This window comes from Ammospiza nelsoni, chromosome 8 (assembly GCF_027579445.1).
Source record: "Ammospiza nelsoni isolate bAmmNel1 chromosome 8, bAmmNel1.pri, whole genome shotgun sequence".
Classification (NCBI taxonomy): domain Eukaryota; kingdom Metazoa; phylum Chordata; class Aves; order Passeriformes; family Passerellidae; genus Ammospiza; species Ammospiza nelsoni.
Window position 1 is genome coordinate 33988912 of NC_080640.1, and position 21645 is coordinate 34010556.

Genomic DNA, 21645 nt, shown 5'->3' on the forward strand with positions numbered 1-21645 from the left:
TAGTGCTTCTCTTAATGCTTTCTCAAGGGCTAATGCGTTTTCAGTGCTGTGCTGGGAAAGCACGCAAGGTTTCAGCTCTCTGAGGCAGTTCCAGAGCCCATTGGGCCTCCTGCCCCCCAAAAGGATAAAGTCTGCTTGGAAATGCCTGGGCCTCATGTCTGAACTCATCACCTTGTTGCTTTCTGTCTGATTTGAGCAATAAGCTTTGTCCTACACTAAAAACAAAACAAAACAAAAAAACAAAAAACCCCTGTGAAAGAGGGATGTGCTTTTGATGTCTCATGTGAGTGTTTGCTGTGCAAGCTTTCAGCAGAGCTCATTGGAAGGAATTGTGACCAGCAGCTGTGGCAGCTGGTTGTGGCTCACTTACAAATTATTTGGATCCCACCACCCATCAGCAAAGCAGTGTAATCAGGGAGGGATGAAAGAAACAGATTGTAATGGAGGCCCAGCCCTGAATCTCTCTTCCTTTATGTCTGGACCTTCCGAGTTGCTGATGCTGATTTTGGGGATGATTTTTTATCAGACTGCAGAGCTGTGACCCCAGCAGATTTCACAGGCTTAGAAAACCAGGCAGAGTCCTACCAGCAAGTCAGCTGGGGAAATGTGCTCTCCTCATTGTTTGTTCACCCAAAACAGCCAAAATAATTTCAAAAACAAAGGAGAGAGAGAGAGAGAGGGGCTTTTGTATGGGCAGATAGTAACAGGACAAGAGGGAGTTGGTTCAAAGTGCCAGAAGGCAGGGTTAGATGGGATGTTGGGAAGAAATTCTTCCCTGTGAGGGTGGGAAGGCCTTTACAAATTGCCCAGAAAAGTTATGGTTGTCCCTGGAAGTGTCCAAGCCCAGTCTGGATGGAGCTTGGAGCAGCCTGGTCTGTGGAAGGTGTCCCTGCCCATGGCAGGGAGTTGGAATGAGATGAGCTTTAAAGCTCCTTCCAACCCAAGCTGGTCTGGGATTCTGTGATTGTCTCTGGCCTCTTAAAGCTATTGCCATGGAGGAGCAGAAGCCTGGGATTTACAGTTGAAAGAGCTTTAAGTCATAATTAGCACTGGATCAAGGGAGAAGTCCTGCTTCCCAGGGCTGTTCAGTGCAGTGAGAAAGCATTAAAAAGGTTCTTGGAAAGAAGGTATGGAGAGAGTCTGATTCTGTGTGAGCTGAGCCAGCCTCCCCTCTTGGATGGAGAGCATATGTTTTGGATTATAAGTCCTTACCTTGATGCCTGTCACTTCAAGGCTTCTCCACAGAGGCTTTTTTTGCTCTGTTTTGTGTGTATATTTAATTTTCCAGAGAAGAATGGTTCAATTCTCATTAACGAACTGAGACTGTCAATGAAAATACAAACTGTAAAGGTGTCTCTGACAGCTTGTATAACTCAGAGCCAAATTGTAAATTGCCGTCTTCTAGACCACTGAACACCTATCACAGTATATTAAACCCAGTTTAATTGATTTGGAAAAGCTTTAAGGAAGTGATCAAGCCAAAGATCTCCTGTTACTTTCCATTCCAAATCCCTCTCCCTCAGGATAATCTCTTTTCCCAGGTCTGTTCATTCTTAAATGGCCTTAATAACTAGAAAAATGTTCATTTTCCTAGTAATTTTTTTCCAATGGTTCATTTCCAAGGCTTCTCAATCTCTCTTAATATGAGTTAATCCTCAGCCTTCATATAGGAAAGAAGTGTGAACTGCAAACGCTGTGCAACATGTGCATCTCTCATGTGTGCTTGGCAGGTTATAATTGGGCAAGTAGTTCAAATCAATTGTTGGGACTGGCTGTTGAAAATGGATTTGTTTGGTGTTGGATCCTCCTTATCTTTTATTCTTTGGATGGAGCTGCAACAGCTTCCATGGGGAAAAAATTGTAGGTAGAGGTGTAAACCCAGTATATTATATGTTCTGTGCATTTAAAACAAAGTGAAAATACTTGAGCTGAAACAATTTGAAAAATTTCAATTAAAATCCTACTAAAACAAGCCTTGTGATCTGGGGGACAGAAAATTTATAGAAAACAGTATTTTTAAATGAAGAGGTAGAAAGAAATGTTTGGGTAATCCTGGTTTATCGCACATCCTGGCAGTGATTAACTTGATAAGTTAGGGGAAGTCATAGGTCTGTTTTTCTTAAAGATTCTTTAGTGATTTTAACTTGGATGCCTGGACTTAATCATTATATAAACTAGAGGTGGGTTTGTGCACAGTGTGTGTCCATAAACCCTGTTTTGTCTGGTTTTGCCAGGACAGAGGAGGGAGGTGTGGGAGGGGACAGGGTGGATTGGTGCTGAAGGTGGCACCTGCAGGGGAGCAGCCCTTCCCGAGGGCATCCAGCCTCTGATCCCCACAGGCTCAGCCTGGAGGAGTGATGGGTGTGACTGAGCTTTGAGGGTGCACTGTCTCCTAGATGAAGGGATTGATTTCAGTTTACAGCTTTCCTCAAAGTTTATCTGTCCATGCCTCCGTTGTGCTTCCCTGCATCTGAGCCTAATTCCATTCAGATTTGCAGCACAGCAGTGCCATGCAGGAGATGCTCAGATGAATAGCTCTGAGCTATTAGGAGATGCTGTTGCAGTCATTCCCTTAATCAATGGTCAATTAAATAAAAACCTTTTGATCTCTGGGCCTCCTGGTTATGACCAATGATGAGGCAGGGAGTGTTCCAGTCTGGGGAGCAGTCCCACAGGTGATAAAAGCTTTTCCTCCTCCAGAGGAGCAAGTTTGTGTTTCTGAAACCATGCACAGAATGCTGCAGGATAGCCTGTGGGTGCTGCCTGTGCTGTACAGAAGGGGTTAACCCTACTTTCTTATGGTTAGGGAGATGGAGCACCTCTGCTGTGAGGAAAAGCTGGGAGAATTGGGATTGTTCAGCCTGGGAGAATTGGGATTGTTCAGCCTGGGGAAGAAAGGCTTTGGGGTAACCTAATTGTGGCTTTCCAGTATGTGAAGGGAACCTACAGAAAGAGAGACTGTTTATGGGGGGAATGGCTTTAAACTGCCAGAGGGCAGGGTTAGAGGCAATATTCATCCCTGGGAGGGTGGGGAGGCTCTGGCACAGAGTGCCCAAAGAAGATGTGGCTGCCCCTGGATCCCTGGAGGTGTCCAAGGCCAGGTTGGGCAGGGCTTGGAGCAACCTGGGATAGTGGAAGGAGTCTCTGCCCATGGGAAGAGAGGCTGTAACAAGATGATCTTTAAGGTCCCTTCCCACCCAAACCATTCCAGGATTCTGTGACTCTGTGACCTCCCCCTCTCCCAAACAGACCAGGTGAGATGAGCAGGGAACAGCTGAACTGGGAAACCTTGGGGACTGAATTGAGCACACTAGTTAAGCATCAGGTTGACATTTAACGTGTTTGTGTTCTTCCTGGACGTTGTTGGTGTGTCAATAAAGATCTGCCTCTGCAGAGCACTGCCTTTCACTCCTGCTTTAACTTGTGCCAAGCTGCCTCTCCAGGCACGTACCGATGGCACACAGGAGGTGAGCATTGCGCCATCTCCTCTCCCAGGGCACAGGAGGAGGGCAGTCCTGCAAAATAAGTAAAAGTGCATCGTTAACCAAAGGACATTAAACATTAACATATGGGGATATTAAGTTTGTGTGTAAGTATCCTTGAGCTGTGGTCTGGTAGCACAATGAAATTGAGTTCTTTAATGGCTTTAAACATTCATATATTTTTATTGGAATTTTTTTCTTTTCCTTCTGTTGCTCTAGTCTTGCCAGGGAACATAAGGGGTTTAGAAGCCAGAATTGCACAATAACAATCCTTATAGCAAGCAGCATATCCAGGGGGAGAATGTCAGGCATTTACCCTTAATCAACTGGAGGATTCTTCCAGGGCTTCATGAGATGTGTGTGGGAAGATGTGTGTAGCAGAAGGATTGATTTTTACTGTACTAATCTCACCTGGTGGTAAACTGCTGCAAACTGATTATAGAAGGCAGGGAAGAATGCCAAGTTGAACATCCTACACTTTGGTATTTCTTCCTGGCCAGTGTGAATTGGCTGCAGGTATTTGTAGCCAAACTTAGGTTTTTGCTTAGGGACTGAACTTGTGAGAATCAGAATATCTATAAAGCTTTTCTGGTACTTCTGGGCAACACTCTTGAAGTTCCCTGCTAAGTGCCTCATAAAGGATTCAATCCTAAAGTGAGTTTGGCCTCTAGGCTCACCCTGTAAGGCTCATAATCCCAGAGAAGGAACCACTTTTTGTGGACTGCCTGGATGTGCCTTTGTGGGTACAGCCTCTTGCTGTCTCAGAGTACTTACCTTTCTATTCCACCACCTTTTGGACCAAACCCAGGTGTGAAGTTAGCCAGAGAGATGAGATTGTTTTGTGTTGTGCTTTCCTGCAGGGAGCTGATGGTGCAGGACTCCCCCAGCAGTGGGATGTGCTGTGGCTTGCAGGATGTTGTACCTCTCCATATCTGAGGCTGTGCAGATCCTCCCAAGCTGTGCATGTGCTGGCTCTGACTCCAAAGTCTGCACGAGCCTGCTGTGCCTTTCCACCAGTGAGGTTCCCTCCTTTCTGAGTTTATTTCCCTGGAAAACCAGTGGGAGTTGGCTGCTCCCCAGCACACACAGGCAGAAGGAATTCCCTTGCACTTGTGGGAGTCTCACTCTGTAACTCTGCTCATTGTTTCATTCTTGGTGCTGGGAGTGCAGGGATGTCAGGGAGGCGCTGGTTCCTCCTCACTGGGAAACTCTTTTTCCACTGGGAGAAGAGGGGCAAGAGCTCTTGTTTGAAACTGGTTCTAACTGAGGCTAAAGGAGTTACCTAATGGGGTTGGTAAGTCCTAGAGGAAAAAAAATCAAACAAGAAAGCAAACAACAAAATAACAGCTGAGCTGCCCTGGGGAAATGGCTGAGGGGAATCCATCTGATGCCTTCTCTCTTGGTTATGCAGTTTTCAGCTGTGGGTGGCTGAGAGAGACAAAATCCCTGAAATTAGTGAGCTCAGAACTCACTGAGTTCTTCAAACCTTTTTTAAACAGTGGTTGACAGCCCCCTTAATTTTGAGAAGAGAGTTAGAAACCTTTTCAGTAAGATTCAAGTGATGAATCTGGAAATTAGGGAAAGGAGTTTAGCTCTCAGGTTTCAAAGCTGACAAGTTTAAATGCATCCTAGTGTTTTGTTTGAGTTCTATGTTTCAAGCCTTCAGGATTCAAAGGAATTAAAATTCTCAGGTTTTTTTTTTCCCCAGTAACCATGAGGATTGTGTTAAAGAAGTGGAATCCAAACCATCCTGCTCCACTAAAGCAAAAATATTTTCATGGTGAAACTGTGATCTGGCATCACAAACGGTCAGGGAGAAGTTCCAGCCCCGTTTTGTGTTGTCTGTTGTGAAGAATGGGTGAAAGAGGGAGTGTGAGTGTCTGGTGTACCCTGCCTTAAGTTAGGAATTGGGTATTTCTCTGTAAATTGTTGGCACTTGCAATACAATTAAGAATATAGATTGAGAGAAGGTTTCGGGTTTTGATTTGGTTTTTAGGTAAGGGAGTAGTGGTGTGGATGGTGGCAAGGGAAGCACCTGTTCAAAGCAATGGATTCTGCCTGGCTGATGGGCTTAAGATGTCAGCTCAACTTTTTTCCCATTTATTACCTCCTCTTCCTTCTCTTGTCTCCCAGAGGCTCAATCACACCCATCAAATGCAGTGATGTTCCTGCTCAACAACAGTTCCTGCTGCAACTCCTCAGTTCAGTGTCTCCAGAGCAGCAGTAATGCCTGGGAGAAAGGCACAATGAAGGATGAGGAACAGTTACTTCATCCCTGCTTTTTCCCTTTTCTGCAGAGAATTAATCTCTTTCCTCCTTCCCCCTCCTCTTCCTGGACACTGTGGATTACCTGCTTCTTTTTAGGCAGATGGGCAAAGGAAGCAGGATGAGAAAGGAGTATTTATAGCTCACCTCCTGTTTATGTTCCCTTCCTAGCAGATATGCTAGAGTTTTGTACTAATGCTGGAAGAAGAGAAAATTCAGGCAGGAACGAGAGCTGAGGCAAATGAAGATCGTTTGCTAACGCATAGGTCATACAAAGTGCTTCAAAACGTAAGGAATAACACTTCCCACATCTTGCTGGCATTGCCCTTTTTTGTGTGTCTGTCTGCAGCCTGATTTTAAAACACAGAAGAAAAAAATCCACGAAGAAAAGCACTGCAGTTCAGACGGGTTCTTGTTTGCTTGACCTTCATCCGCATGAAGCGCTGCCCTGTGGGGGCAGTGGGCGAAAAATGTTCTTTTTGGTGCAAAATCTGACCTCTTGAGTGGGATGGAGCAAGGGCGTGCTGTCAAAGAGAGAGAGAGGAATCAGTTCAAGCCAGTGGGATTTAATCAGACAAGTGTTGTTTGGGTCCTGGGAGACAGTTGAAAAAGGCAGCAGTTTGGACTTAGAGGAAATGGTGCTCAGAAGTGTTTGTCTTGTTGCTGTCACTACCAGGGCACAGCTCTTGGGTATAGGGGCATTCCCTCTCCAGCCAGATCCCTGGGGGTTTGCATGGATGCAGTGGGAGCTGTACCCTTCTGGGAGCAGGGGCTGTTCTATCACATCCCAGGCTACCAAACAGCAGCCGAAGGTATTTCTTCTGGGAAATTCTACACAGATGTATTGGCTGTGTGAATGTATCCAGAGGGAGTTTGCATGGATGAAGTAGGAGCTGTACCCTTGTAGGAACAGGGGCTGTTCTGTCACATCCCAGGCTCCCGAACAGCAGCCCAGACTATTTCTTCTGGGAAATACTACACAGATGTATTGGCTGTGTGAATGTATCCAGAGACCACAGCGAGAAGCTGGAGAACATCTTCCATAGAGGGCTGAAAATTCCTGGTAAAGTTGGGCTCAATTTCAAAAGAAGATGGAGATTTTTTTTTAATATTTGTCTCTCAAAGAGAGATCCTGGAAGTTGGGCAATGGTGTCCAGGCACCTCAGAAAGAAAAGAAGGGGGTGAGAGGTGCAGGCAGACATCTCCAGTGGCAGACAGGCCTGTTTTGGTCCCTTTGGAGGTGTCTGAGGAGGGCAGGGAGGACGCTGAGGAGGAATTAGCAGGAATTAGCTGAGGTTGGCACTGGCAGCAGGCAGGTCCCTCATGACGTGCTGCCATCTTCCCCTGGTCACCTGCTGCCCTCAGAGCCCTCAGTGAGGGACTGCTGCGGGCTGGCAAGGTCCTGTGAGTGCTCAGAGCCCCACACTGGCTCCTTTGTCAGAGGTTTTATTGACAGACTGGTTTGAGAGTCACTGGGTGGGGGGCCTGAGGCTGGGAGGGGTCTCTGTGGGGGCTGTGTGGGGTGTCATGGGGCTAAGGGGTCTCTGAAGGCCTTGCGGGGTGCTTGGGCCTGAGGGGTCTCTGTGAGGGCTGTGGGGTGTCATGGGGCTGAGGGGGTCTCTGATATCTGTGGGGTGTTATGGTGCTGAGGGTCTCTGATATCTGTGGGGTGTCACAGGGCTGAGGGATCTCTGATATCTGTGGGGTGTCTCAGGAGGCTGAGAGGTGTCTGGGGTTGAAGAGTCTCTGGTCTCTGTGGGGTGTCACAGGGCTGAGGAGTCTGTGGGGTGCCCAGGGGATGAGGGATCGCAGTGGGCAGTGCCTGAGGGGTTTCTGGGCAGAGTTGGATCCTGGATAAAGGGTTGGGTTAGGGGCAAAGTGTTCATTTCAGGCTGTTTCTTGATATTATCTGCTTTAATTGGCAGTAAATCAACTTTCCCTTAGTCCAGTCTGCTAAGCCAGTGAGCAGTGGTGACTGATCTCCCTGCCTTCATCCTTTTATCCTGTCCTGTTCCCAAGGAGCTTGGGAGCAGCTGGCTGTGCAGCTGGCCCCAGTCAATCCCTCACAGCTCAGTGTGCTTCAATCCAGGCAGAGCTTATGTGCTGTGCAAAACCACTGGCTGTGTTGGGAAGTCACACATCTCATCCCTCAGACAGCAGGTTTCTGGTCAGGGCAGAGCTTTGCCCTGAGACTCCTTTACTTTGCAAACAGCTGGTGTGAAGGGGAAGGAAAAGGTGAGGACAGAAGGGAACTTTGATAATTTAGGATCAAGGTACTGTGTTGAGTCTTTTTTTTGTTTGTTTGTTTTTTGGGGTTTTTTTGTTTTTGTTTTGGTTGGGATTGAAAGCATTTGAAATGGTATTGAGATAGACTTAGATGTTTATTATTTTTATTTATATTATATTTATATATATTATATTTATATATATTATATTTATATTGTATTTTATTTATATTATTGTTTTTATTTAAAAGTTGTGAGTTCTACAGTATTTCACTAACAAGTTACACAAATGGCTTTGTATCTATCTCTACAAGGTCTTTTAAGGAAAAACTATCTAAGAAATAACACTTAAATTATTTTTACTTTTAGCTTAATAACTAATCACTCATGTCTTGTCAATGTGAACTTTTCTGTCTAATTACAAAATACTACTCAAACTCATGAAGAAGAAGGACTAGTTACTGCTTTAAAACTATTATCTTATATATATTCCTATATTTTAGAACTTTAAACTCCAAGTTCTCTACTGTGTGATATTACACACTTCTAATCAAACTACACACTCATAATCTTAGTTCTGTTATTCAATTTTGGAAGTCTTCTCCACAGCCTCAGGTCAAATGCTGTTATCTCTTGGGGGTCAGTGTTTGTCAGCACAGGGAGTCTGAAATTCTCAGCCTCCAGGATTCCAACATCCTGTTTAAGAGAGACCAGAATCTCTCAGGTAGAGTACAGGAGCAGGAATGAGCTCAAGGCAGATAGATGGAGCCCTTCAGCATGGTTGAGGTGGGTGGCTTGGGCTGCTGGGGCTGCTTGGGGAAGCTCACAGCAATTTTCACCACTCAGATTCCAGCCTGGAGGTTTTAGGGTAACCACTTTTAGAGCCAGGAAAGACATTCAGTGTTTCATGCAGCAGAAGTTGGGATAGAGGGGAAAATATTTGTTTCTTGTTGGAAAAGGTGAGCTGCTGTGGATCAGACTGAAGGCTGCCTCATATAAAGGAGGCCCCTGGTAATTTGTAAAATAGATGTGCCAGAAGCACTTGCAAACGTGTCTCTTCAATGCTTTACTTGTAGTAAGAAATTTTTATGCAGAGAATGCTCTGTTTTTCACTGAAGCTCTGCAGTTCTTGCTGCACTGGCACTCCAGGTAATGAGTTAGCAGCATGTTTTACTTGGGTTCTAGAGTCAGATGTTCACCTTTTTTCATGCTTGGGGTGTGGGTTTTTTTTTCCTGGTCAGCCTCTTTTCTGATTTTAATTAGTGTTTGGAGACTCAATCTCCTAAAGTTGTTAGTGTTCCATCATTGATAATTACATACCTGGAGAGCAGGACCTGCTCCCTCTTTTTCCATCATAGAGCACTCACTGGTAGCCAAAAGGTTGATTTTTTTCAGCAAGGCTTTGATAACTTTGTCACCCAGGTAGTGTTGAGAAAGCTACATTAGGACCTATGGAGATGCTGTTATTTGTGCCTTTGGGCTGGCTAATACAGACCTGGAGGAAGGATTAGTGTTAGGTAGAGGACTGGCACTTTTTTTCTCTTGCTCCTTTAATCATGTTGGGAGCGCAGCTGCTGCATAACCCTGAGCCTCTTAGCATGCATCTTACTGCAGATAAGGCAGGAAATGAAGGATCTGATGGATGTGGAATATGAATTCCTGCATGTGTTCCTGTGAGACCCAGAAAGTTATCCTAGTGCTTAAAGCTTTTTGCTTTTGTGGTCTGCCTTGGTGCTTTTCACACTCCCAAGAATTGCTTATTTTGGGAGGGGTGGACAAGCCTGTATGGACTAAAATTTGGGTGCAGTTATTGCACACTTGGTTGCTGAAGGGGGGTGGGCTCTTGCCTGTTTATCTGAGGAGCAGATCTGGTCAGTAAAGCTTGAAAGGGGTTCGTCTCTGTGCCCTGCACTGCTCTGATCCCCAGCTTCAGCCTTCTGACACCTTCCTGTATGAAGCTGTTGAGCTGCAGACATTGGATAATGGGTTCAAACATTTCTCTCCATCTCAATGTTAAAACAACAGTCTCCCTTCAGGAATAGAAATGATGGATGGCTCTGTAAGCTCGTGCTAACCTTGGGTGACATACCATGACATCTTGGGCTCTGCTCTTTTTTGAGCTCATTTGTTCCTCTTTTTCCCTTCCTGCCAAGCAGAGACTGTTTTTGTTGATAAGGAATTGCACCAGCAGCACAGTTCAGAGCTGCAGGAGTGGCAGATACGAGTGTTTAACAGCATCTCTCCTGTAAAAGGTTCTGGCAGCACCTCTCCTGTAAATGTACACTGCTGGGGAGGGGAGTGTTCACAAACAGAGGGGTTCAGCGCATATTGGGATGCAAGAATTGTGCAAGGGGTTAAGTCTGGGGACACCTCGGGTTTTTGATGAGTCACCTAACATGCCCTGGTTTTTCCAACCTGTTTTGCCTTTTCCCTGTTTTGTTCTACAGGGCAGGAGGCTTCTGGAGTGAGCTTGTGTCTGTCAGATACTCGTAGCCTTAAGGCAAAGTATTTGCCTGTGCTACCTGATAATATCTTCCAGCTCCATGGTTGTTCTGCAGTAGGATAATGCTGGCTTTAGCAGGGTTTAGGATGTTCTGAGAACTGTGTTTTTGGGCTGCTGTCCACATCTGGTGGAAAAGCAGAGTCCTGCCGTGCAGTGTTTGGAAAATGAATTAATTATGTTGTGTAGAGAGGGAGAGTGAAGCAGTAAAAACCTCATGTCAGTGCTAGCTGTGCTGTGGGATCAGGTAAAACCTTTCTACAAACAGTCTTTGGGGTAGTGCTGTGTGACTGAGGAGGGTTTGTGTCTCACTGACTGAATTCTGCCCACTTGTTTTTGTATCTGATGCTATTTTTGGAAAGATTGAAATTCCCCTCCTGAGGTAAAAATTGGTTCTGAAAATTGATTTGCATGTGGCACCACATCTTATCCTTGAAGCTTCTGACTTTGTTAATAATATAACAGTAATGCCAAGACAACAGAGCTGGATTTGTACAGCATGTGGGATTGTAGCTGTGTTTTTCTCAGGTAGTTTTGAGTCTAAAACCTGGGTTTTTTCAAATGGGAGGGGTAATCCTGATTGCTCAACAGCAGCACATGCTGTCAGAGTCGAGAAGACTTGGTTATTTCACTTGTAAAAAAGCAAATTTGCCCTTTGGTTCCCAACATGCAAGTGTTTTTTACAACATTACTTTTGCTGAAGCATTCAGCTTCCTACTTGAGTTACAGCTGTTTGGTGCCCACTTATTTTCCTGTCTGATTTGACCCTGGGAAGCTGAAAATGCAGTTGAGAGGAGGCAAATTGAAAATTACTGATTTTTGTTGTCAAAATGAATAGAAATGAAATACAAATACAGCACATGTCACAGTGCATTTCTAGAGCTGTCAGTGCAGTGACCATCAGGGCCAAAGGTCCTGCTTTTGAGAAAGATCAGTGGAAACTATCCTTGGTTTGGATATCAGGCTTCAGAGCACAAGGCAAGTAGCAATTAAAGCCATTCAAAGTAGGTTATCAAAGGTAACCTCATGAAATACAGAGGTCTGGACAATTTGGCAGAGAAATAATCAGCAACCTGGGTTTTGTTTGCAAACATCATTACAAGTTTATTAAAACAAGTCCTCCCTGTAAGATACCTTTATAAAAATGTAGGTTTGGCAGCCGTGTTTCAGCATTCAGCAAAGAAAAAGTATCCCAGACTGCAGGAATGTCCAAATTGGACAACAGCTGTTGCAAAATCCGAGGCTAGCCACTGAAATGTGAACCACCAGGGACAGGTGAGAGCTGGTGTTCCCCCTTACTGTGGTTTGCAGTTGGCCTGCTTTGTGCCAGAGCTGCAATTTCAGTGTTGGGGAAGGATTAGTAAATAACCAGTGTAATATAATGTTAAAAATAGACTTTAAATCACTCTGTTTGTAGATTTTCATGGGCGAATGAGTCTCTTGCTAAGTTTGCAGAACATGCAAACCCATTCATGTGCTTTCTTCCTGTTGGGCTGTTGTTATTTTTTATTTTTATAGCTCAGTATTACAATTATTGCTTTTTATGTTGGAACAATTTGTTCTTCTATGCACAGGCATGTTTATTGCTGTATGTGTGAGTTCAACTTCTCTCTGTAAGGACATGAGAAAAGTAATATTGGCATGGAAAGCAACCAAAGAGAATGATCCTGTTAATCCACAACTCTAAACATCTATCCTGGTTATGCAAAAAACTTCTTTTTGTAACCTTTAAAGACTTGTGCTTTGCTATGATTTCTACTGTGTGTCTGTGTAGTCAGCTAAATGGATTCCTTAAAACTGCTTGACTGGGTGGCTTTAAAAATCCGTGTCACATTAGGGAAAACAAACCACGAGTGTTCTGTTCCAGACTCCCAGCTACCTGTGTGCAGAGTGAGGTGTGTGGAGGTGAACTTGGCTGCCGGGGGAATCCCTGCGGGGTGACAGATGGGAAGGGAAGAGGCTGTTCCTGACAGGCGCTCCGGCTTTGTGGCCGCTCCTGCGGACGGAGGAAGGGCCCGGCGCGGGCACTGGGGAGGGGCACGGAGATGGAGGAGGCCGGATCCTGCCCGACTCTGAACATTTGTCCTTTTCCCCGTGTTTTCCAGGTGCACCAGCGGCTGTCTCCTTGGCAGAGCGTGAGAGTGGTATATTGCAGTACCGTAGTGCCCTCTGATGGTGAGTACACACCAGTTCCTGCCTCGCTTGGACTTCCCCAACTCACGTTTCATTCCCTGCCCCCTTTTCTGGTGGAGGCTTCTTTGGCTGGGCACCAATCCAGTTTGGAGCTAAGGAAGTGACAGAGAGAACAAAGTCAGGAAGCATTAAGGCAACGGGCAGCTTTTCTATGAACTGTCCTTACCAAACTGGACAGGCTTTGTAAAGAAACATGGAATTGCATGCAACTGTCCAAGTCTCTTTGCCAGCCTTCTTTCTGATGTAGCTGTGAGGTGTGTATGACCCCTGCCCTTCAGGGTGCTCTCCTTCCTGGAGGGAGCTGCCAGAGGCTGGAGCCAGGCTCTGACCAGTGGTGCCAAGAAACTGATGCACAGGAAATTCTACCTGAACATGAGGAAAATCTCCTGTGCACTGGAACAGATATCCCAGGGAGGCTGTGGAGTCTCCCTCACTGGGGGTTCTCCAGAACCATCTGGACACAATCCTGTGCCATGTGCTCTGGGATGTCCCTGCTTGAGCAGGGAGGTGGCACCAGAAGAATCACTGTGGTCCCTTCAGCCTGACCCTACCTGCCCCCTAAAGTTCATTTATGTAACAAAAGTGCAGTTCAGCTCCATGCCACAATAGTCAAAAGCATCATTTACTACAGTAAATAAGCTTTGAAGCCAAGGCAATATTATTCCTTTATTTAAATTCTGGGACAGCTCAGGCATGAAGCTTTTTTGATAAGGTTGTCAGAGCACAAAGCAAAAGGATGCACTGGTGGAACTGTAAAACTCTCAGCCATAATGCTAAGAGTAAAGGAGCAGCTTTCAGCTGCTTAACATCTGCATTCTGTGCACAGGGAGTGGAACTGACAGACTGGGCATGGAGTGGATCCTCTCCTTGTTAAGTCTTGTTAATAAGGTCTGAAAGCTAATAAATGAAGGGTTCCTGCTTCCCCTGCCAGGATAACAAGTTTGCAAGACAAAGAGAACATGACTGCTCTGCAGAGCTTACATGAAAACCTGGCAGCTTAAACAGGTAGAAGTGAGAGGGTGTGTAAGGTTGAGAAGAAATCTGCCTGTGCTGATTTGATTTTACTTTTCCTCATGTTGTGCTTGAATAATTCTCTCATTATTTCTTCCTATAACTTTGTCTTTACCAGTAGCCAATGTTCAACACTGACTTCTTTGGCCACACTTTTTTCTTATACTGTACTTCATTTTGACCTCATTTGTTGCTCAATTTGATCTTAGGTGAAAATAGAAATATTAAAAAAAAAAAATACCCATGACGTCTTGCTGGTGCACATATGATTGAGTCAAAACTTTGTGGCACTTGGTTGGAACTCATGCCTCAAAGCAACCCCACATTTAATACAGCATGTAAAGCTTTTCAAATCCCCCACAGTCTCATTTAGCACCATTCTTGGCCAGGCTGTAGGTGACTGTAAATGTAAGTGCAGCACACTTGTATAAAATTAATTTCTTTTACTTGTCCCATTCCTTTAAATCCTGGCTTAAAATTTAGCTAGGGGAAGATTAGCTGAAACCTTAGCACTGTAATTAGAGAGGTGCCAAATGCTTTGTCCCCTTAGTAACTTGTGAAGTAGATGCAGAAGACACACAGGGCTGTGGGAGAGAAGAGTGAGGCAGCCATATCACAGGGACTTGTTAATGACTTCTGCTGGAGCTGCCTGCTGCTGTCTGTTAGGTTTGTGTTGTTGTGTCCTTCAGATTTCCTTCTTTTCTTTGCCTCTTCCCTCTTCAATGCAGTAAAAATCTGACCAGCATTGCTTATGTGGGAGGTGGTGAGAGGATCAACCTGCAGTCATGGACTTTCCCCACCAGTGAATTAAGCTAGGAAATTACTTTTACAAGGTTTTTGCAAGGAAAACATAAAGCAGCTGCTTTAATTTACAGGCTTATGGACCCTGTCTTTTGAAGGGAAATAATTTAGTCTTTAATACTTCACCTAAGCTGGAAATCCCAGTGAAAGGCTTTGTTTGTGCTCCTAATGCTGATGACTCCTAAAATGCAGCAGGGCTGTTCCTGGCAGGCACTTCCCTCCAGAGCTGGCAGTCCTGGAGCTCTGGTTGTGTTGTGGTACTGATGGGGATATGTGGAAAAAGTGTAAATGCAAACATTGTTCTGTCTTCTTCTCTGCAAAAAATCTGCCTCACTGCCTGTGTGATCCAGGTAGCATTTTAAATGTAAAGAAAACCTGATAGCTGGTGTCATAACAGCTGCTGCTAAGGAGCTCTAAATTCTGTCTGGCAGTCCAAATATGTTAGCACTTTGCTTTATTTCTTTCCAGTAAATATCTGATTCTTGTCTCTGAAGCCTGCACTTCAAAACACTAAAGCTACTAAAATCCTGTCAGATGTCTGAGTCTTGAGAGCAGGCATTGATAGGTTTTCAAATGCTGGGGCCTCTTAGGATGCTTTAGTTGTTTTAGGTGACCATACTTGGCTGCTTCCATCTAGTCTTTAAGGACTTGAAGGCAGCAATCCCTTGCAAGAGGGAAAAAGCTTTTTTTATGCTTGATTCATTTCATGAAGGTGTGTGATAGTTAAGAATGAGAAGAGAATTCTTCTAGCTTTGTACAAATGCACTTGGTAAATCCTTTCTCAATATCCACAATCCCCCATTTTTGGAAATACGTGTTGCCCCAGGACTTGTCCCCATAGTTCTCTTTGCTGGTTAAAATAAAATTCTTTGCCTTTATTTCTACTTCTGTTAACTTTTTGACTGGCTGGTTTTGATAATAGCTGTTTAAAATGACTTAGCATGTCAGTGCATGAGTTCAGTGGGTTTAAGGAGACAGGAGTTGACCAGAACTACAACAGGTTGGGATATTGAGGCAGATGAATTGTGGGTGGGTGTGACTGCACCATCCTTGAGACACAGAAATGCTCTAAGCAATAAAAAACCCTGTGTGTTTTTATATATGAAACACACCTATAAAAGCAAATCCTTTTGAGGTGTGCTGTTATATCTTAGCAACTACCTCACTTGAGGACAGTTATGACTGTGATTCAGTAAAGGGCTTAGGGAATATGAACTTTTGACTTCTCTTTTCTACGTATGGATCTCACGAAGTACACGGGGCAGTAAAATAATAAGCAGCCTGCAGCTCATACCGGTCACTACCATTGATTTTAGAATTACAGAAATCCTCAAGAATGCCCTCAGAAAAGCTTTTGGCAGCACCAAAGAAATGGAAAAATCTTGTTTTATCTACACCTAAGTAGTAATGCCTGTCTGGCGAAGTACAAAGCATATTGATCCCATGAATTTTAGATTAAATGACCTTGAAGCCTAAACTCAGAGTGCTGTTCTGCTACAGCCTCATGCTCCTGACTGCTTTCTTACATGTTTTGCCTCAGGACAAGGAGGAAGAAACCAGAACTAAACAAGAATATAAACATTTGAAGCGGGTCCTTCCTTGATGTTTCCTAATAGACACAATCTGCCTTTGTCTCCTGAGCTATAAATCCTGCTGTAAACAGCAATGTTTTGTCTTCCATAGTCTAAAATGCTTTTATTCTCAAAACCTAACCAAAACATACTGTGCTGCCATGTTATGGCTTTTAGATATCATGTTGTCTTTAGAACAAAGGTGGCTGTGTTTAGAGTAAGTAACTTTCACAAAGTACAGAAAAATACTGCCAAGTTACTGGAGTGAGAATCTCTGCTATACCTCCATTTTTCTTTGTCCACATCTCTTGAGAAAGCTGCAAGTTTAATGTGTTGTATTCAGATTGTAATCAGGCTTGCCTCTTCTCCGTGGAACAAGTAGAGCAGATCTGTTACCTTGTGACAATGACTTGTTGTTGGTGGTGTTTCTCTGCAGAAGTGACGGTGGTGTACCAGAACGGGCTGCCTGTGATTTCTGTCAGTCTCCCGTCGCGGCGCGAGCGCTGCCAGTTCACCCTGAAGCCCATCTCAGACTCTGTCGGGGTGTTCTTGCAACAGCTGCGAGCAGAGGACAGAGGCATTGATCGGGTTGCAATCTACTCAGCAGGTACTCTTGTTTACAAACTGATTGATTTACTTGCCTGCCAGCTGTCTGCATCCAGCCTTTTGCTTTTGGAGTGGAAGTTCGCTGTAGTGTGAGTTCTCTGACCTTCTGAAAGAGCAGAATGTAGAAATGCTATTCCTAGAGTTAGAATATTGTGTAGCCAGTGCTGCCAAGGAAATCAGTCCTAATGGAGATGTTTTCTGGTGAGTTCCCTACTATTTAATAGGAAAGATACAAGCTGTGCAACCTACAGAGAGGTTCAAATCGACTTATAAAGGAATTGGGTGTGGAAGATGTACATGGGAAACAGTATCCTGCTTTAGCAATGACAACTCAGTCCTGTTTCACCTTTCCTTGTCCTGGCAAAAAGTATCATCCTTTACAAAGACTATTTACATTGTTATTGTAAATAGCTAAGAATTTAAAGTTATTTTGTAAACTCAAATTCCGTTTTGGCTTTAAGGGACTCTGCTCTTTGATTTTTGGTCATATGGCAAAGCACACCAAGAGATCAAGTTCATCTGAAGACTTCACTGTTTTTATTAAAGATTTCTATGTTTTTCTGTATTTTTGTACACTACTTTTATACTTTGGATGTACTATTTTTTCATAGTCCAATACTGTAAATTAAGAGATACATGCTTTGGTTTTCTGTAAATAATATTTACATTATTATATTTACAAAGAACAGAAACCAAACAGCTGGACTTGGGATGGTGTTACAACTTAGCCACAGCATGTTTAAGTTCTTTGTTCCTCCTGCTTAATGCATCATCTGTGTTTTCCTTACAGATGGCACACGTGTGGCCTCCTCCACAGGCATAGACCTGCTTCTGCTGGATGACTTCAAACTGATCATTAATGATGTCTCCTACCACGTCAGACCACCAAAGAGAGGTAAAGCAGCTTGCTTCTGCTCAGCCCTGGGAGTACATCTCAGTATTCAGTTCCCTGCTTCACTGCAACATGCTTATTAACTTGTTCAGGAGCATGGAGTGTTATTTCTAAAGGGAAACCTCCTGGTTTCTAATCCTGCCCTTGGAGCCCAATTTAGAGATATCCAAGTAATCAGAATAATCACTAATGAAAAGCAGATATTTCATTCTGTTCAAAGCTAGTGCCCCCAGCCCTCAAGAGAAATAAACAAAGAAATAGAATTCCTTTTCATTTGTAAGTTTTTCAAATTTTTTTATAATTACTGGAAACTATTTAATTTAACTTATTCTGAAGGAATGCAGTACAAGATGGGAATTAGATTGAAACTTAGATTGTCTGGTTTGAAAGAATAAATTGTTGCTTCCCCTGACAGCTAACATTGTTTCCATTTAAGTGTGGTACTTTGCAGATAATATTGCAAAATAAATATTGCAGATAAACCTCAAAACCCTGTTAGCTACCAAACAGTGAAATAAAGGAGACTGTACCCTTAGAAGAGACAGGTAGGAGGGGTAGGGAAAGTAACCTATTTTGAGTCAATAAGAAAATCCATTTCAATAATAATCTTTGAACATGTGTGATTTTCAAGATGTGAAAACCTGCAGAGAGGCTTTTGAGACATTTTCAGTATTACTGGGGGAGGCAGGAACTCAGTGTTTTTATCTGCCCTCTTTCTTCCGGGCAGCTTCATAGCCTTCATAAAACACCAGGTTCTTGCATGCCTGTAGTTACCTCTGAAGATTTAAACAAGAGGGACATCTTGGGAAATGCTGTTTCTATTTGGCTCTTGGCTGACAGATGTGGGGGATTTTATTGTTCTGTTATTCTGGAGTTGGGAGTGCATTGTACTGGGTGAGATGGTATCTCCCCCCTTAATATAGAGTAGACTCACCTCTACTAGAGACGATTTTTTCCCCATCTCATCAAAAGCACCTTAGCAGAAGGTTCTCTGCTAAGACTGGATATCTAAACCACTGGGTACTACACACACAAAGTTACTCTACTGCTGTCACCCACTGTGTGCTGCTAGGTGAGCTCTGGGATCACCAAGGTTACAGGAAATTGTCTCCTAGGATGCACTTGCCAAGGAGATTTCTGTAGTTTGTGCTAAAATGAATGTGCCTGCAAATAGGCATTGAAATTAGTTCTGTCAAACTTTTCAGCTCTGGCTTTTGCATTTTTACAAGATCACCTCTAGTATTTGAGATTGGAAATGCCAGAATACTGTAATTTTAAATGAGTACTTCTTGATGTTTGCCTCAGTAGGAGCACATGGATTTTTCTTCGTAGGAGAACAGGAGCCCTTTAACTAGAATGAAATTATTTGCTTTGTGTGTCTTGGCACAGGCAACTGAGTCACTTTTTTTCCCTTGAGCTGCTGGTGTACTTTTTGAGTTGGTAAAATCATATTTTGATACCTTTAGGTACAAGTCCAAGGATGCTACAAAAATAATTTTTTTAATTTGATTAGTGTCAAAATATTTTGCTTTTATTTCAAACTTCTTTTTTTTTTTCCGATCTGGAAGACAATCCAATAGTCACAACTCCTTTAAGAACTGGTATCCTCTAGGAATCCTTTTTGAGTTGCAATGCAAGTATAAAGGTGTTTTTGAGTCGTGGCCCTGCTCTTGTTTCTAGATGCTGTGTGGGAGAGCTTCACTCCTTTGCAGGGAGCACAGCAAGGGGTGTTACCCACGGAGCATGGGAAACAATTCCTGGCACTGGCACTCTAAATGCTGCTGCTGAGGCTGTTGTGGGTCCCTAACCCACAATGTTCAGTTGCCATCACCAATAATTCTGGCTGCTGGTGGTCTGTATTCTGAATTCTGCCTGTGTCTTGACAGCTGGTGTGATGGATCATAGCTGGTTGAGTTTGTTTGTCTTGTATGTAAATATGAATCAGAAGCAGCTGTTGGATAATCTGGCCAGCTTTATAGGACACCTCTCTTCTCCTTTTTCTTATCAAATTTTAGGAATATCCAGTAGTAAGGCCCTTCTTTCAGGGGAAACACATTGTCTTAGAGTGCTGGAGCTCTTCCAAAGGCCTCTTTGTTGAGAAGATAGTTTTGTTCATTTCCAGTGCAGACTAATAGTGATACCCCAAGGGCCCATGAGCAGCCCTGTGGGCACAGTGTATAAAACAGCCTCTGTTTATCCCTAGAGCTCTTAAGCCATGAAAATGCCACGACGCTGAATGATGTGAAGACGTTGGTTCAGCAGTTGTACACAGCCTTGAGCATCGAGGAGCACCAGCTGAACAAGGAGAAGGAGCTGATAGGGAGACTAGAGCAATTGAAGGAGCAACTAGCACCTCTAGAAAAAGTAAGGAGTTTCTCAGTGTGTTGTATTTATCTTCCAAAGGCAGCCTGGATGGATTTCCAGGTTTTAATTGGGTCCTTGCCATGCTTCAAATAGTTTTAAGATCACTGAACCAAGTGTTTACCAAACCATGTCTGCTTCTGGTTTCTGTGGAAATATTTTGTTTCCTTGCTTCAAGCAGTTGGAAATGAGCTTGTTAGTAAATAAAAGCTGAGGCTAATGCAACAGAACATCTCTGAATATAGAGAAATAAATACTTCCCTGTGACATTCAGAGCATGCTCAGAGTAAGTATAGGTGACAGCACAGGTGATGGAAAAGAAGCTGAGGTTTGTTTGTATGTGCATCATGCATAATCAAATCATGTTTCAAACCACTTAATGTTGCTATTAATATAAGGGACTGATTTTGCATTATTATCTCTTAACAATATTAACATAATTACTTCTGAGACTGCAAGATGTGTGTTTCTGCCTTCTGCAGGTGCGGATGGAGCTCAGCAGGAAAGCAGAGAAGAGGACAACCTTGGTGTTGTGGGGAGGCCTGGCCTACATGGCCACTCAGTTTGGGATTCTGGCCCGCCTCACCTGGTGGGAATACTCTTGGGACATTATGGAACCTGTCACCTATTTCATCACCTATGGTAGTGCCATGGCAATGTACGCTTACTTCGTAATGACCCGCCAGGTAGGACTTGGTGTGCTGCTAATGACACTTCAGTAGAAGACTTTCCTGGGCTCTACTCACTAGAAAAATAGCAAAGTTGTGCCTGCTAGAAGCTGCTTTGCCCCTTCCTTGTCCTGTTGGAACCCAGATGTCACTTGTTTAATTTGTGCTGGCCAGGGAGGTGGTGTGTGGCCATAGGGTGTTCTCATGGTGGCCCTGGCTGGTTGTCTTACCAGAAATGCTTTCCTAATAGTGTTAGGTGGCTGCTGTAGCCACACAGATTCATCTGCTGGCAGATATGGTCAGTACAGACAGGTGTGGCTGCCTGAGATACCTTCTGGGCTTCAAGGAAGCCCACCCCTCTCACATGCCATGCTGGCCTTTTTAAGGAGCCCAAGGATGATTAGGCATCTTGTTGGAAATGCCTTTCACAGATCTGGCCTCCCATCCAGATGAAGAATCCGTCTCTGGATCCTTGTAAATGTGACAGATTCTCTATGGATTTTCTAGTGCATGTTTTTTTGTCTCATCAGTTCCTAATTCTGCCTAAATAATGAGGAAGGGAGGGCTCAAAGTGTCTCTGCTGTCACAGGGCCATCAGAACAGATGCTGCAGGTGTTCCAGCGTGGTGTCCCAAGGGTCTGTCAGCTACATCATTTCAGGGACAGTATTTATAGCAGTTTTTCTCCCTCAAACTTGTCAGTATGAAATGTTATTTGTTATTGTCTCTGCATGGAAGGATTTGCACACTGGGGACAGGAGGAAGGTGCTAGTAGCTCACTGTTGGAGTGTAACAAATGAGTAGAGAAGCAAATGTCTGACTTAGATGGGTCTGGCTGGGATGGAGTTAATGTTCTGCAGAGCAGCTGGTGTGGTGCAGTGTTTGGCACTTGTGACCAAGACAGCCTTGGTAACACAGTAGTGCTTTGGCTGTTGCTGAGCAGGGCTGGTACAGCATCAAGGCCTTCTGTGGTTTTGTTCTTCCCTGCTGTATCCCTCCCAACCCCCCTCTTCCCATCCCTGGGAACAGGGGGTGGGTGAGGTGTTGTGAGGGAACACATCTGGGACAGCTG

The 21645-nt window shown here is 44.1% G+C and overlaps 1 protein-coding gene across 2 annotated transcripts in view; it reads left to right on the forward strand.

Annotated features, from left to right (window-relative positions):
- MCU (mitochondrial calcium uniporter) overlaps positions 1-21645 on the forward strand; it is an 85061-nt gene that overhangs the window by 59793 nt on the left and 3623 nt on the right. For both annotated transcript variants that reach the window (XM_059476982.1, XM_059476983.1), the window contains exons 2-6: positions 12578-12647; positions 16485-16655; positions 17445-17549; positions 19750-19910; positions 20390-20593. In XM_059476982.1, the coding sequence (XP_059332965.1) occupies positions 12578-12647; positions 16485-16655; positions 17445-17549; positions 19750-19910; positions 20390-20593 (711 nt within the window). The remainder of the gene's footprint in view (positions 1-12577; positions 12648-16484; positions 16656-17444; positions 17550-19749; positions 19911-20389; positions 20594-21645) is intronic.